This window comes from Protopterus annectens, chromosome 7.part0 (assembly GCF_019279795.1).
Source record: "Protopterus annectens isolate FY-2018-M chromosome 7.part0, PAN1.0, whole genome shotgun sequence".
Taxonomy (NCBI): domain Eukaryota; kingdom Metazoa; phylum Chordata; order Ceratodontiformes; family Protopteridae; genus Protopterus; species Protopterus annectens.
The window spans coordinates 1723522702-1723540156 of NC_056739.1; the positions used below are offsets into that span (position 1 = coordinate 1723522702).

General features: G+C 42.1%; 1 protein-coding gene across 1 annotated transcript in view; it reads right to left on the minus strand.

Moving 5' to 3' along the window:
* LOC122806187 (acylamino-acid-releasing enzyme-like) overlaps nt 1-17455 on the minus strand; it is a 1918826-nt gene that overhangs the window by 1347685 nt on the left and 553686 nt on the right. Inside the window, exon 10 of the mRNA XM_044076421.1 lies at nt 13638-13750. Coding sequence (XP_043932356.1) covers nt 13638-13750 — 113 coding nt within the window. The remainder of the gene's footprint in view (nt 1-13637; nt 13751-17455) is intronic.

Genomic DNA, 17455 nt, shown 5'->3' on the forward strand with positions numbered 1-17455 from the left:
ATTAGTTTTTTGTGGCATGTGGGCCTGAGAATGCGCTTTGGTCATCAGTTTCCTAGGTATAGTGCGCACTTTAGGCCTGAGAAATTCTGTATTTTTGGCTTGAAACGAAGTCGTTGGTTTAACATGAAAATCAGAAGGCCTGAATACACCCTCAGAAACCGCTGCCTGCGCAGCAGCTCCGGACCCATCCAAGGTAGGGACATCCGCAGGTTCCATAGATGAAGAAGCATCTCGCGACATACTGAACTCTGAATGGGTCTCAGTAGAGGCCTGTGAATCTGTAGAAGGGGGTATCAGGAGCTGCAAAAGCGCCTCACTGAGTACCGGCGGACTGGTGACTAGCTTAACGGTAGCATCGTCGGCAGTTTTGGACCTATGTAGTCTATCTCTGTCTTTATCCTTATTTTTTTTGGAAGATCAGTAGTCAGATGGCTTATCGAAGCCATTTCGGAGTACAGAGATCGGGAGCAAAAGAATTTAGCTACAAATATTGCCCGACAACGAATAGTTTTGGGCATTGAACAAAGCACAAAACCGACAGCGAGGTGCAGTGTACAATAATGCTATAAAGCGAACATTACAGGTATCTCATGTATGCAATTTCCTTCTATCTATACACGTTACTGTTAATTAACTATGCACTATAGTGCAAAACTTCTACATTGCCATTCTATATGTATGGAAATATACAATCCTACATGTAAAAATACAAAAAATATACGTATAAAAACATAAACGTGTAAAAACATATTTGAAATAACTTACAAACTGACTCTATATACACTAAAGGCATGATAAACAGAAGTACTTCATAGTAGATATTTACATATATCAAGAAATCTTGAGGCACACCATATGAGTGAAGGAGACTTTTATTCAAGAACAACACAGAACACCAAAATAAAATATAGCGTGAGCTCTTTTGTGTTGCACAGGATGCTTCTTCACGCTATATTTTATTTTGGTGTTCTGTGTTGTTCTTGAATAAAAGTCTCCTTCACTCATATGGTGTGCCTCAAGATTTCTTCAGTGGACTATATTCATTAATTATCGTTGAGGCACTTTACCCTGAAGACTGAGTTTTTCTTATTTTGATTTACATATATCACATAAATGCAATATCCTTCTATCTATATGCACTGTTGCTAAATACTATATATAATAGTGCAGAGCCTCTACATCACAATCCTATGTATATGTGCAAATTTACAAATATATATATATATATATATATATATATATATATATATATATATATATATATATATATATATATAGAAGCATATTAAGATTCTCATATAATTCTACACTCAAGACAGCAATCCAGTGTATCTAGAATCAGTTTGTAAGTTAGTTCAAATATGTTTTTATACGTATATGTTTTTAAACGTATATTTGTATTTTTACATATAGGATTGTATATTTCCATACACATAGAACAGCAATGTAGAAGCTTTGCACTATAGTGCATGGTAAATTAACAGTAACGTATATAGACAGAAGGAAATTGCATACATGAGATACCTATAATGTTCGCTTTATAGCATTAGTATACACTGCGCCTTTAATGTACCTAGAGCAAGCTAGCTGGGTGACGTAGGCGGGCATGGGGAGCATGCGTAGTCACAGTGAGTGGCTGCGAGTAAAATTTGAGACAACAAAAGTAAGAATTGGATATATTAATGAATATTACACTCATATTACACTCACCTTGCTAGAATATATTAAATTAACTTTAATGGTAAAAGGAAGGGCTGCATATGTTAGCGAAGCATGCGTTTATCATCATCATGAAATGTATAAAGTCGTTTAGATTGACGTAAGGAAGAGAACAGTAAACTACATAGAGGTAATATACGAATTTATGCCATGTTTTGCTTTCTAAATGTTCTTACAAGACTGAGTTGCATGTATTGCATTAAGGGATGTATTTCTGATGTATGTATTTTCGATACATTTGATGGATGTGTTTTTATATATACAATGGTTTTAACTTTTCATTCTACAGCTTCTCATATGCACAAATGAGAGACTGTAATGAGCAGACATGGAAAGGTCTTAATGGGAGTGAGAATGGGAATGAATATCTTGTATATGTATGATACATGGTTTATTCTTGAAAAGCTTAAAATTGATTTTTAAAATAGTATGACATATGAATGATGTATAGAGTACTGGGGGACATGCGCATTGCTGCAAAAAACGGGAGTGAAGGGTTAGTGATGTATTTAACAGCATGTGATTTTGACTTGCCAATCATGAGTGTTTCTTACGTTTAAATGAATGAGAAGTTTGTGTTTATGTTTATAAGGTCTGAGGAAACCACCAGGAAGGTGGTGAAAGCCCTTACCTATTTTCTATACTAATAAATTACGTTTGGGGTGCCGTAGGTCTTGCAACCATTTTATTTATTTTTCGAATGCATAGTATTGATTACTAATGGCCACACATTTATCTGCTTGGTATTTTTCTTTGTTTTAAAAATTTTTGTTGCCCTGCTTTTTTTTTGAGAGACCACTCATGAGGCAACACAACAGTTCTGCTCAAATTGTTCTCTAGATTTCTGGATGTCCCAGAAATGTGCATTGCTACTAGTAAGCAGTTCAAAGACATCATCCTCTGCCAAACTCTCATGGCTTCTCGGCAAAGGGGACACAAAAGCGTTCCACCTTGTTTGTTGATATACCAAACCACTGACATGTTGTCCAAGTGGATGGCTATCACATCCTTGGGTAGGAGGTCCTGAAATGCCTAAAATGTTAGGAGGACAGCCCTCAATTCCAGAACACTGAAAAGAAGTTTGGCCTCTATTGAAGACCACATTCCTTGAGCTGTTCCCAAGAAGGGAACCATCTGTGGTGACTGTGGCTTTGGGAGTAGGAGGACGGAAGGGTCTGCCCTGAAGAACTGTCTTAGATGAAATCAACCACTGATTAAGTTCTCTGCAGACTTAAGTCTGGTGAATCCTGTTGTGAAGAGGATAGAGCTTTTGCGACCATTATACAGCTAGTGTCCACTGTAGAACTCGCATGTGGTATCTGGCCAAAGGAACCAAAGTTATAGAGGAGGCCATTAGTCCTAAAGAGTCACAGAACGAGTCATGCTTGAGGCCGAGGGTGTTTTACCACTTGGAGAGCTACAGACCTTAAGGATTTGACTAGTGACTAGAGGATGTTTTGCTATCTGATGCATTGTGTCTATGTGGCAGCCTATAAATTCTATGGTCTGAGAAGGAGGTATCTTGCTTTTGTTCAACTTTATTGAAATGCCCAAGTGAGTTACCAGGTATAGAAAGACTGACTGATGTTGCAGTAGTAGATCAGTGGAGGTAGCAGCTGGAAGCCAATTGTCTAAATATGGGAAGAGATTGGATCCCTTGTAGCCTGAGGTAAGCTGTAATGGCTGGCATTATCTTGGTGAACACATGGGGGGCTGTGGTGAGACCAAATGGCAATGTTCTGAACTAACTGTGACTGGCTTTCAGTTGGATAAAGAGGAATCTCCTGGACTGCTGCCAGATCTTGATATGACAGTAAGCATTCTGAAGATTGACAGGGCACACCCAATCATCCTTCCTTAGCAGAGGTAGAATGGACTATATGTGACCATCCAGAATTTTGTCTGTTTTAAATGCTGATTTAGATTTCTGAGATCCAGTATTGATCTGAGGTCCCCTGTCTTTTTTGGAACTAAAAAGAGCCTTGAATAGACTCCAGATCCTTGCTGGTCTTGGAGGACTGGTTGGATGACTCTTTTGTCTGGCAACCTTGAAACCACTGTTACCGTACATTCCAACTGATTGGGTGGAGTATCAGGAATCTTTTGTTTTGTCTTTGGGGATTCTAAAAATGGTACTATATAACCTCTGGTAATGATCCTTAGCATCCACGAATCAAGAGTTATAGTTTGCCAGGCTAGACGGTGTCAAGAGAAGCATCCCCCAACTGCCTTTAGAGTGCAGTGGTCGAACAAGTGCTCAGAGATGCTGACAAGGTTTCTCTGTGATAGGGTCCACGGAAACCTTGGTTTTGCAGACCAGCTCTGCCCCTTGGGTGACGTCCCATGGAATTGCCTCCACCTCTGCCTAGGGGAGGTCTGTTCCCAGAAGTATAGTTTCATAGTATAGTACTAGGCTATCTGCCCTGGGGCATTTGTAAGCCTAGCCATAGTGATGTGGCTTTTGCCACCCCATGAAATGGCACAAAAATGTACAGAATAAATCTAGAATACTGTGCCTCTGTCTAGTAGTGACACAATGAAGGTCCCCTTATATAATAGAATTAGTTTACTGTGCCCCTGTCTAGCAGTGACACAGATGTGACCCCTGGGGTAAACTTATGATCTCCCATCCACTCATCAAGATTTCTCTTGGAGAGTCAGTGAGGGTCTCTGCCTAATACGAACTGGGATCCTGTTCCAAAGCATGGGAAGCCTCTGGGTTATGAATCTATCCCTCCAGCATGTCCTATTCATACTTGTGCCGAGATTTAAGTCTTTAGCTCTCGTGGTCCTGATGGATTTGGATTTTTTGAGGTGGAGCATGTCCATCAGATCCTGATTAGACATGGCCTTGTACGTCAGGCAGAGATCACCTCTAAGCAAGCAGTATGCTACTGAATAGAGCTGAAGTTTCTTTAGTCTGGCAGAATAAGACATATGTTGGAGACCCTTGATCCTTTTGGTGAGGTACTTTTGTGGTCTCTCCAGTTGTTGCAAATGCCGGGTGAGGTACATACCAAATGGGACATTGTACTCAATCATGGGTCTGATGAGGGAGGAATATAGGGGTACAATGACATCCTTGGATCTGGATGTGAATCCCTTCATGATGAGGTGTGCAAGGTAGAATGTTTTTCTAACCACTTTGGAAACGTGGGTGTCAAATGAGAGGTCGCTGTCTACTTGGGTCCCTAGGTCTCTGATTACTTTTTCCGTACTCAGTGGGTTGCTGTCTATGTGATAATTTGTGGGTACTTTGTTTTTCCAAAAGGGATGACTATACATTTTTTGGCATTTAGTTTAAGGCCGTGACTACGGCACCAGTTGTCCGCTTCAGTGAGGCCTTTTTGTAGGATGTGTGTGTCTGCTGGTGTATCGACTATGGCGCCTAGTTTGCAGTCATCTGCGAACTTTGTCAGCCACAGCCCTCCCATGTTTGCTTTAACATCTGAGAAATAAATGCCGAACAAGAGGGGTCCCAGGACAGATCCCTGTGGGACACCACTTGTGACTGGCTTTGAGTCTGACATTGCTCCAGCGATTTTAACTTTATGGGTTCTGTCCTTTAGCCAGTTTGCAACCCATCTAGTGACATAAGGGTTTACTTTTAAGCTGTTTAGCTTATCTATGATGCCTGAGTGGGGTATTGTGTGAAGGCCTTAACCAAGCCCAGGTGTGCTGTATGGACTGCTTTGCCCTCATCAATGGCTCTAGTGACTGTTTCAAAAAAGTCAACCAGGTTTAAAAGGCAGGATCTGCCCTTTACAAAGCCGAACTGGGTGGGGTCAAGTGTCTGTAGGTCCCCTATGTCTCTGTTTATGAGTTCCATAATGATTCTTTCCATAGCTTTGCAGACCAGGCTAGTTAAGCTTATGGGGCAGTAGTTTCCAGGGTCTGTAGAGGCACCCCCCTTGTGGAGTGGGACCACTGTTGCTGTACGCCAGTGTTCAGGTACATATCCCGAAGTAAGGCTAAGGTTAAATAGCATTTTTATGTGTGGGTTTAGCTCCTCTTGGAGTTCACGTAACACGCACCCAGGGATACTGTCAGGTCCCATTGATGCTGTGTTTTTTGCTTTGTTTAGGGCGGTTCTCACTTGGACATCTGAGATGACAGGGAGATTACATTCAGCTGGGATAAGTATTTCTTCTTTTGGGGGTGAAGGAGGGGAGAAATTTGCACTGAACCTGTCGGCCAGAATGTTAGCAATATCTGTGGGTTCAGTGTATTTTTTGTTGTTATGAACCAATTCTGAGCATATCTGAGGGTTTCCGCCCAGGTTTCTAACATAGCTGAAGAAGGCTTTGTGGTTATCTTTAGTGTCCTTAGCGATTTTTCTCTCAAAGTTTGCCTTGGATGTTTTTATGAGAGAACGTAGTTATGTTGATCAGAGATGTCTTCCCTTCATGGGATTTCGCTCTGACGTGCAGTAGCTTCCTTATTTTGTTATACAATTTGTTTATGGCTGAGGTCCACCAGACAGGACGCTTACATTTGGTGGAGAGGGACTTGGATTTGTTTGGGATTGCATGATCCATACATTCTTGGAGATGTCCATAGAAAGCATTTGTGAAGGATTCGGCATTGTGGGATGTGGTATCCACTGGCACAGTGGGCTTAAAGGATACCATCTCAGTCTTAAGAAGAGTGAAGTCTGCTTTTGAGAAGTGTTTCACTGTGGTCTTTTGTGCTGGGGTGGAGGTGGGATATGTATATCCAGGGTGATTAGTTTGTGGTCAGATCTCACTAGTGAGGGGTATACTTCATGTTTGTGATGATCAGGTCTAGTATATTATCTCCCCTAGTGGGAGAGGTGACTAGTTGTTCCAGTGCATTTGAATTTATGAATTCCAGGAACCTTTGGGCTAGGGTATTAGGGCTAGAATAATGTACCCAATCTATGTTTGGGTAGTTGAAGTCTCCCAGTATGATGGTATTTTGTGATACATTCATATCCTCCAATGTCTTCAGGAAGGCTGAGTGGGGTTCTTGAGATTGGGAGGGTGGTCTGTAACATGCTACCAGTTGTATAGCAGTTTTGCCTATGGTTAGTTGCACCTGTATGGTCTCTGATGCTTCATGTGTTGCTACTAACCTGGAGGTTTGGGTGTCCTTTATGAATATGGACACTCCCCCTCCCTTTGTGGTTCGGCCTTCTGACTTCTTGAATCATATTTTCTTCCCTCCTCTTATTCCTGAAAAAAGATTGTTGAGGATTAGAAAACCAGATTCCTACACCAGACAAGGTGTTGCCATAATTCTCACTGCTGGTAAGCATTTTCCTTTACTTTTGGACCAAATAAGGTGGAACTGTCTCAGAGGCATTTATGAAGAACATCTTAAAGCTTTCTCTGAAATTGTAGAGTTGCATCCAGGCATAATGTCACAAGGTAAAACCTGTGCCGGCTGCCCATGCTGTGCCATTTGCTGCATTAGACAGTAGTCTCATGGCCATATTTGAGAAAGTCTTTAGGGTAGACAACTGGAGATCCACTGTTTCCTGGATATCTGAAGGCAAGTTACCTGCTAGAGAATTTGAAAATTCCTTGATCAAATCCCACTGGAATTGTTCCAGGTATGCTAAATAGTTCAACACTCAGAGTGCAAATGTCACTGAAACATAAGATTGTGTCCCAATCTGTCCAATGCCCTTGATTTCATGTAGGTGGATGAACATAGGAACTCTCTTTGGACAATTCCTTTTTTGTGGCTGCTGCTACAACCATGGCATCTACAAGGGGACCTGCAGCCCAATGTTTCCTGTCTTTGGAGGCCACTAGGCTGTTTTTTTTTTGTTTTGTTTTGTTTTTTTTGGGGATAGGCTCTGTCACATCAGGTAACTTCCAAACCTTCTGGGCGATGAGGTCATGTAAGGACCACCCAGGATGTCGAAGGGCTGGACCCAAAAGTTTCGAGAAACACAAACTCATCAGAAGGAGTTGCACTGGACCATCCCCTCCTCTAATTCATTAATTCTGGGATATCTCCAAAGGAGACGTTTTTAGGAGGGGGATCCATAGGTAGCCTTCTCCATCATCTAAATCAGTGTCTTCAGTGAGTGATTCAGGAAAGGAGTCAAAATGCTTCCACTTGCAAGTCCTCTTCCAAGGAATGTGCATTGGGACTTCTGAAGGAGGCACTTCAGAATTGGATACGGAGCTCGAATGGTGAGTGCTCTTGAAACTAAATGGATCAGTCTGTCTCTGTCAACCAGAATTACAGGAAGCAGCAGAAGGCCTAGTGAGAGACAAGTCAGGTTAGATTCAAACTCTGTGAACGCACCAGCCATCTTGGTCCAGTCATGGCTCTCTCCATAGCCTCAAAAGCTTTCTCAGCCAATGAACCCGAGGAAGTACCACCCACACTAGCAGAATCGGTAGCCCTCTTGACTTCAAGGAAGACCTTAGAACCGAACTATCCAGTGCTGAAGCACTGAGTGGCACAGACAGCTCTGAAAATCTCAGAGTCAACTCCACCATTGGTGCCCCACCTCCAGTGGTCTGGCTCCTGGACTCTACTCAACCCAAGTGCATTGGTGTTGAGGGGTTCAGGTGCCTAGGCAGCAAAACATTTCCCTGTGGTACATTTGGCTGGGGACACATGGCTGAAGTGATATTCAGTTGCAGAGAAATATGGCAGTTGCAAATTCCCTGTTGGCAAAGAGAAGTACACACTGCCATGCCCTCAGCTTTAATAACAAAGTGCCTGGGTGCAAAAGAAGTAATGAGTGTTATGCTCAGTGCACAGTACATGCTTATGTAACAACCTGCAGAAGTGTGCTACAGCATGGAGGAAATCCTGAATGCTACTGCGGCCACATTTGTGCTCCAGTATGCATTTTAGGTAATGTTCTCTAGACAGTGACATGCCCACTGGACAGCCTTCTGCTGATGCCTGTCATACTGCCTGCTGTCTTATGTTGCCTTGAGGGCCATGGACACTATATTTTCCTCCTGTGCATTTGGTTACTGAAGTTGTGGGCATGGTACTACATTCTTTTCTCTGCCCACATGGAATTCACAACTGCCATATTTCTCTGCAGCTGAATGTCATTTCAGTCATGCCTCTCCAACCACATGTACCACAGGGAAATGTCACACTGCCTAGGTGCCTGAACCTGTTGTTGAGAAAGTAAGGTAAGAAGCCAAAGTGTCTAGGGCTATTGGCTCCAAAGCTGGTACAGTGGGGAGGCTGGATCCCCATGTGCATCAGCTGCAAAAGATGAAATGGTGTCAGTAGTAGTATGGCTGGAATTGAATGGTCCGATCCCATTCCTTTCCTAGGGATGCAGCCAGGAAGACTCCCAGCTGAATCTGAGTCCTCAGAAACTTCCTCATCATTCTGTCAACATCTAGTTCTGTAAGGCTTCTAGTAGACCAACAAGATCTCAAAGATGAAGCTATCGAAGTAGGCTTTGATGGAATCTCTTGAAGGATGGAGGAGTGATGACTCAGGCTAATTGGCCCCAGAGAAAATGTTGTTTTTGGAGAGGAAGCTTGGATCCTAGAGGATCTGACTACCTCACTATTTCAGGTGCCACACCTGCAATAGCAGAGGGATCCAGACACCTTTTCTTTGGTTTGTCGTCATTCTTCATGTCACTTTCCTGGCTGTTTTGTCCTTACATTTTTCTTTTTCTCTCTGTTTTTCCATTGATCTTTCTCTTTATTTTTCCCCTTTCTTATTGAAGGAAGGAGAAGTAGAAGGTTCTTTCAGATCTGTAGACATTTTGGACCTTACCTGAGTGGAAAGGAGTCCTTTCAATATTAGTTTCTTTTTCCTTCCTTGGAGATCCCTTGTGCTGGAAGCAGTACAAGTGCTGCAGGAGTCCTGTAAGTAGCAAGTCCCCAAACAGTACACACACTGAGAATATGGGTCTTGAGATGGAATTGTATTACCACAGGAAGAACACTTTTTGAAGTTCGTAGACTTTTCTGGCATCAGAAGAAAACTCCATATTGGTCCAAATATGAAAAGACTATGTCTAACAGTAACATTATACCAAACTACCTAATTATCTAATCCTAACAGCTACGAACATACTACACATGTGAAAGGACTAAGAAAAAAAAACACACTAAGAATATGAACTACACTAAATATATAACAGTAATCCTAAAACTATGAATTCTAACTATCAATCCTTAATATATTGAAAGCACGGAACAAAAGATTCACTTATTGTGAAACAGGATGGAACTCCAGGTCAACACGTCCGGTTAGGCGGGTGGCAAATGAGATCTGAGGTAATTCAGGCGGAAGAGGGGAGTAGTGGGTAGGGGAGGAGTCAGAGCTCTCAGATCCAGTACTATGGTATAAGGAGCTGAGGTCAGATTGGACCAGATCAGACAACCCACATGTTGAATCAGAAGAGAACAAACAACATCAGATCTCTACTTCACATTCCACCTACAATTATATACAAGAGTAGGGGAATGGAGGGTGTGTGCAATAACTGCAGCAGTGAAAAATCTACAGCTATGGGTAGGTGCAACTTGTACAACTGCAAATGTAGTCATGTTCATTTCCACTGCTGCAGTAGCCTTTAGACTATATAGGTTGATTAACAAAGCCTATCAAAGCCTATTCAACCTGGGAGGAGGAACAAATGATATGGAAATAGAAGCCACTAAAGAATGGTCCTGGCAAAACTAGCCCTGAACTTTGAAAAGGAATCCAGTTTGTAATGTGTTGTAAAAGTATATATGGTAGACTCTGTATCTGCCTCTAGAATGTTTCTAGAGTCCACCTCTTTCCAGTATGTCAAAGACCAGGCTTTGGTATAATGTGCCTTGAAAGTGCCTGGTATACATTTGCCACAGTGGGAATAACAAAAGCAATAGTTGAGGGCAACCACCTAAAAATTATCTGCTTAGGAACAAGAAGTTTATTTTTGTCCCTTGACAAGAAATTAATAGTTGATGAGCCTTTCTAAAGGACATGAGCTGCCTATGCACATCCGGATTATGCAGAATCCTTTCTCTCTTGTTTTTGGGTTCTGGGTAGAAAACTGGAGGACTGATGGGTTGATTTAAAGTAAACTCTGAAACCACTTTGGGCATAAAAGATGGGTTTGTTCTTAATGTGGCATTGTCTACTGAAATATGAGGTAAGGTTCACTCGGAAACCACTTTGGACATAAAAGATGGGTTTGTTCTTAATGCGACCCTGTCTAGTGAAATATGATGCAAGGTTCACCCACCATGAGTCCTTCCAACTCAGATACTCTTCTTACAGATGCCACAACAATGAAGAGTACATTTTTCTGAGTTAAAAACATTAACTCATCCTGACGAGCAGGTTCAAAAGGTGAGAGAACAAAGTTGAGATCCCAAGGATGAGCAACCTATTTATCTGGAAGTCTTGGGTGTAAAACTTCTTTCATAAACAGTTTTACCACAAAGAGAGACGAAAAGAGAGGATTTGTGGGCAGATGTGCCGAAATGGCCCTGAAAAAGAACTTTTATGAAGAATAAGAGAGGCCAGAGGAAAGCAGCTCACACAAATATTTGATCACCAGTGGTATAAAAATCCCTGATATGTTTCTAGTTATTGGCTAAGCACCGACTAGAAAACCACTATCATTTACCAATGAAGTATTTTCTAGTAGCAGTGTTTCTTACCTATTTTAGTACCTGTTGCATGTCCTCATGAAATAAGTGCCTAAAAGGTATTAGAACTGGATCATCCAGGCAGTTAGCTGAAGTCGATTGAGACTGGGGTGTATCAAACTCCCCTTGTCTTGTGTGAATATATCCAGTCTTTGAGGATGCATATGGCAATTGCCATTGGCCAATTCCATAAGAAGGGAGAACCAATGTTTTTTGGGCCAAAAGGTACTCACCACAATCACTTTTGGAGAATCCTTCCGAATAGTCATAATCATCCTGGATATCAGAGGAAAAGTGGAAAAGCATAAAGGAACATTCCCCTCTGTGGGAACGAAAATGCATCTGTTTTCTAGGCTTGCTTACAAACAGTTCTGGTGCAGAATTTGTTTAGTTGTCTGTAGGAAAGTAAGTGAACAGATCTACCTGAAGTGTTCCCACAAATGGATCAATTCCTGGTAGCCCCCCCATATTCAACTTCCATTTGTGAAGGTCAGTCTTAGTCCTGCTCAGCTTGTCTGCCACTAAGCTTTGCTCTGACAAAATTTAAAATGTTTGGATGGTTAAGGAATGTTGCAGAGCTACCTCCTAAGTCCATTTTATAACAGGCCTGCATAGGGGTTATGACCTTGTATCTTCCTGATTGCTTATGTACCACATAACTGTGGTTTTGTCTGTAATTATTTGTAGAGGTCTAGGTGATTATAGTCAATGAAGAGATTTCAAGGAATAAATCACAGCCAACATGTCCTTTACAATGATGTGCTTTGGTCTGTCTGAATGACTCCATAGGCCTTGTACCTTCACTCTCATTGAAACTTCTCCCCAAGCAAAAATTGATGATTCTGTGGTAAAAGATTGGTTTGGGGTCTGAGGAGAGAAAGGGAGACCAGAGTTCAGCTGAATTTGATGTTTCCACCAATGCAGTTCCATTCTTAGAAAGCTCAAAACTGGAAATCGATGCTTCACAGAATGTAAATGCTTTGTGCATGTGTTTTAGAAGCCATTCCAAATTTCTCATGTGAAACTTGGCTAAAGGAATCATGAGAATCATAGAAGCCATGAACCCTAAGATCCTGACAAATTCTCTTACAGAAGTCTGTGACTGATTAGAGAAGCTCAGGAAAGATTCCAGGTAAAAATCCACATTCTCTTGTGTCAGAAAGTCCTTTTGAAGATAGGTATCTAGAAAGCAGATGAAAAACATACCCCTGTGGCAAACAAGCTGAGAAGGACCAAGACAGACTCCCACAAAATGTAAACTGAATGTGGAGGTCTCCCAGAAAATGATCCAGTTGTGAGGAATACTTCAAATAGAGCTGTTCACTTCCTTTCAAAACAGACAACTAAACAAATTCTGCACCAGGACTCTTTGCAAGCAAGTCTGGAAAACAGATGCATTTTCATTCTTATGGAGGGGAGGATTTTGTAATATTTATCTAGAGACCCAGGCTGGTCAGATGAGACATAACGTTCCATCTTTGTTGTCCATTTTCATTCTTTTTCAACAGTTGGGTTCGGATCTGATCCTCTGCACTGACTCGGTCATTATTTTAGTTCGTATCTACCAAAAAGCTCTCGAGCTCCTCCCTTACCCATAACGCACCAACCCCTAACATACCTCAGATCTTGTTTGCTAGTTGACATACTGTAAGAAATATTATCATAATAATCCTGACCAAAGAAGCTATTATCTTGAGCTCAACATAAGGAACTGTGGTGTCCTTATAAATTCTTTCTCTTCCAGAATTCAACTGTGAAAAAGATTGGGGCTTGGTGGGAGGGGAGTTGAGAAAGAACAAAAATGGGCAACACAGATGGAACATTATGGTGAGTACACAACTTCTTTATCTGATGTTGTCAATTTTCATTCATTACTCAAAAGATGGGATAAGAGTCCCCAGCTACCTAAAATCCTGGGTGCACTCTAAGGAAGATATTCCTGAGCACAGTCGAGCCAAGGCTGCTTTTGCCTTCAAGACCAGATCCAGTTTGTAATGAGTAATAAAGGTATGAGGATTGGTCCAAGTTGCAGCTGCACATACATTGTCCACGGAGGCCCTAGATAGAAACAGTGAAGAAGTTGCCATGGACCTAGTTGAATGGACTCTTAAAGGTTTTGGTAAGGTCAAACCCAACTTGTTGCAGACAAATTATATACAATCAGTCAGCCATCTGGATAAAGTTACCTTTGCAACTCATTTACCCAACTTAGAATCAGCATATGACACAAATAATTGATCTGTCTAATGTCTTTTATGTAAGTAAAATGTAGTCTGTGAACATCTGATAAATGCAACATATACTCACCTTTGTTTGCAAACTTAGGAAAGAAAACTGTCAAATTAGTTTTCTGATTGATGTTAGATACTGACACCACCTTTGAAAGGAACAAAGGATTGGCCTGTAATGTTATTCTATCCCTGCGAAAAATCAAGTAGGGAGGATTAAAAGACAATGCTTGAAGTTCTGAAATCCTTTTAGTAGAGGTGATGGCTACTAAAACAACAGTCTTCTAGGTCAGAAGCTTTAGATCACATTTTGCTGCTGGTTCAAAAAGGGGGGGTGAGTTAAAACCTGCATTATCACATTTAAGTACCATGGAGGAGTTGGGTCTTTACAGGGAGATCTCAAAAGAAGGATACCTCTCAAGAAGGCCTTACAAAGGTTAGATGAAGCCAGGGTAGTTGTTTTTTTTTTTTCAAATCCAATGTGAAAATTAGAGATAGCTGTTAATTGAACTCTAACAGTCAAGGAGCTAGCTCCTTCACTGAAAATTGTTGCCAAAAATTCAAAAAGACAAGTTTGAAAATGGAGCTGAAAAGGGGTCAATATGTTTCTGATGTGCCCAAGAAACAAACTTCTTCCATTTACTTCTAGAAAGTTTCCTTGCAGAAGCTTTATGGGAAGATAAAAATACATGACGGACAGGGGATGACAGCATAGGTTGTCTGGCTATTAACAGAAGTGGAGAAACCATGCTGTCAGCTTTAGTTTTGAGATCTCCAGATGAATCATACCTGTCAGGTGAGACTGGAAGTCTGGAGTCAGATCCGGAATCCAAGGGGGATAAACTAGATGAGGCCAATGAAAAAGAAACCAGATCTGTTGAGGCCAGATAGGTGCAATGATGATGACTTTGCTCTTCAACCAGAAAGCTTTCAGCAGAAATTTCGGTATCAATGGCATTGGAGGATATGTGTACAGGAGACCGGGGGGCCAACCGTGTAGTAGAGCAACCCTTGGTGATTTCCCCCTGTGGGGGGATTAAGCCAAAGAAGCTGCTGCAATTGCTGTTTAGGGGAGCTGCAAAGAGAGCACAGCAAGGCAAGCCCCATTAGTGAAAAATCATTTCTGCTACCTTCTTGTTGACAGACCACTTGTGAGGTAGAAGAATGGACCTGCTCAATTTGTTGACTATCATGGTGGACTTCCCAGGAATGTGCATTGCTATCAGAAAATGGTTGGATGCGATCATCCATTGCCACACTCTGAGGGCTTCTCGACACAAGGAGTAATATCTGGTTCTTCCTTGTTTGTTGATGTACCAAACTACTGACATATTGCCTGTCAGAATCACAAGTGTCCCGAAAGGGAGAGAATCCTGGAAGGCCTGTAGTGCTAATAGCACTACTCTCATTTCCAAGACATTGATACGCATGTTGGCTTTTTCAGGGAACCAAGTGCCTTGGACTGTTTCACTATGGCCTTGGGCTGATGGAGAATGAAAGGATGGTCTTGTAGAACATGATCTGATCGAATCCACTACAAAGGTATCTCTTGCATGCCTGAGTGATTCTTACTTGGTCTGACATGTGTTGATAAAGAATAGACCATTGTGTTGCTAACATCCACTGAAAAATTCTCATGTAAAATCTTGCATGGGAAACTAGGACTATAGCCACCAACACTGATCCCAAGGCCTGTAGAATCACTTGGACTGAGATTGTGGTACTGTGAAGTATTCTTCTGACCTGGAATCTGAGAGTTTGTACTCTTAAGAGAGGAACAGAAGCTGCCACTGATACTGTGTTGAAAATTGCTCCTATGAATTCCAATGTCTGAGACGGCTGTAACTGAGATTTGTTGTAATTTATGGTTATCCCCACATTGGAGCAAGTCTGGAGTATCTGATCTCTTGCTCTTATTAGTAGATGCCTGGTCAGTGCAGTAATGAGCCACTCATCCAAATACAGAAACATTCAATCCTTGCAGTCTCAAGTAAGCTGTTACTACTGCCGCGCATTTGGTGAACACCCTGGGGGCTGTGGTGAGGCCAAAGGGCAGTGCTCTGAACTGGTAATGAATGGCTCTCAGCCAGAAGCATAGATACCTTCCGGATTTTCTGTTCATTTTATATGATAGTATGCATCCTAAAGGTCTATCAAGCATATGAAGTCATCTTTGCTCAAGAAAGACAGAATGGACTGAACAGTGACCATCCAAAACTTTGTGTCAAACTGACTTGTTCAAGTTGCTGAGATCTAAAATTGGTCTCTAGTCGCGTGTTTTCTTCAGCACTAAAAAGAATGTTGAGTAAGTCTCAGATTCTATCTGGTATGGTGGAACCTCTTGGATGGCTCTTTTTCTAGCAGCTTTTGTATTTTTATTGCTGCTGCTTTCTTCCGACTGGGTGGAACACTGGGGAACTTGCATACACATGGAGGTGGAAGGGAAAAGAGAATAATATATCCTCTGGAAATGATCCTCTGCACCCATGTATCTTTTGTGATGTCTAGCCAGGCTCGCTGGTGCAGAGATAATCGACTCCCGAGTGCCTTCAGAGAGAGACAATTGAGCCTCCTTTCCAGAGCACTGGTAGGGTCTGCCAGAGAAGGAATCTCTAGACACTTGGTTCTGTGGTCCTCCTCTACCTCATGGGTGGCATATTCCATTTGAGTTCCCGCATCTGCTCCTGGAGAAATTATCTCCACATGGACCTTGGAAAGGACCCTGGGACCTTCTGAACCACATCTTTTGACCAACTTGTTGATTCCTAAAGAAGGTTCTTTGAGGGGTCAAAAAACATATGCCCACTTTACAGAGGGTCTTTCCATCTTTCTCACACCTGGAGAGTGTCCCCTTCACTTTAGGGCCAAACAACAAGTTGCCATCAAAAGGTGCATTGACGAATGAACAAGGAAATGAATGGCTCTGCAAAATCACACACGCACATCCAGGCATGCCTCCTAATGGAGATGCCTGAACCCTCCACCTTTGAAGTACCTTCAGCTGCACGAGAGACAAACCTCATGGATTAATTAGAAATGGATTGTAGGGTTGCCAACTGTGAGGCCTGAGTCTCAGCAGTAGTGGTCCCCGAAAGAGATTTTGACAGTTCCTTTATCAAATCCTTTTGTAGCCTTGTAAAGTGTGCCATGTAGTTCAGTAACCTAAAGGCAAATGTCGAAGTATACACACGCTTCTCAAAACTGTCAAAAACCTTAGACTCCCTGTTAGGGAGATGGACAGAAGAATTTTGCTCAGCAAGTTCTATCTCAGTGGTCGCTGTCACAGCCATAGCATCCACAGGCATACCTTTTCTCCAAAAGTCCCTTTCTACAGGTGATTCCAGAATCCGATTCGGTCTTTTGGGGCCTAGTGCAACTGTGTCTGGCTCCTTCCACACCTGCCTAGAGATCAATGCAATGAGCTTGTTACCGTGAGGATATACCCACGAGGGAGATGGGTCAGACCCAAAGATCTTCAGGAATACCGATTCCTTTGTGGAAGGTGATCTGCTGACCATCTGCCAATCTGCTTAGGGATCTCAAGGATGTCTCCAAATGAGATGTCTTCAGGTGGTGATTTAGGGGACCCTTCCCGTTCACTGAAATCAGTATCTTTGGTGACAGACTCCTTAGGGGAGTCCAAGTGCATCATCTTGCACTTCCTCTTCCTAGGGATTTCTTCAGTGGGGTGCTCCTGTGAAGTGTCAAAAGTTATTGTAATACCCTACTCAAGGTGCAGAAACATCTGGGATGCAGAGGGAAGATGCAAGGGGGTAGGAGCCGTCCATTCTGCTGAAGCAGAGAATACTCTCTTTGCCACCTCAAAGGCAAAACACTCTGGGGGAAAAAGAAGCTAATGGAGCCAATAAGCCTTGCTTCCATTCCACTGGCTCCCCT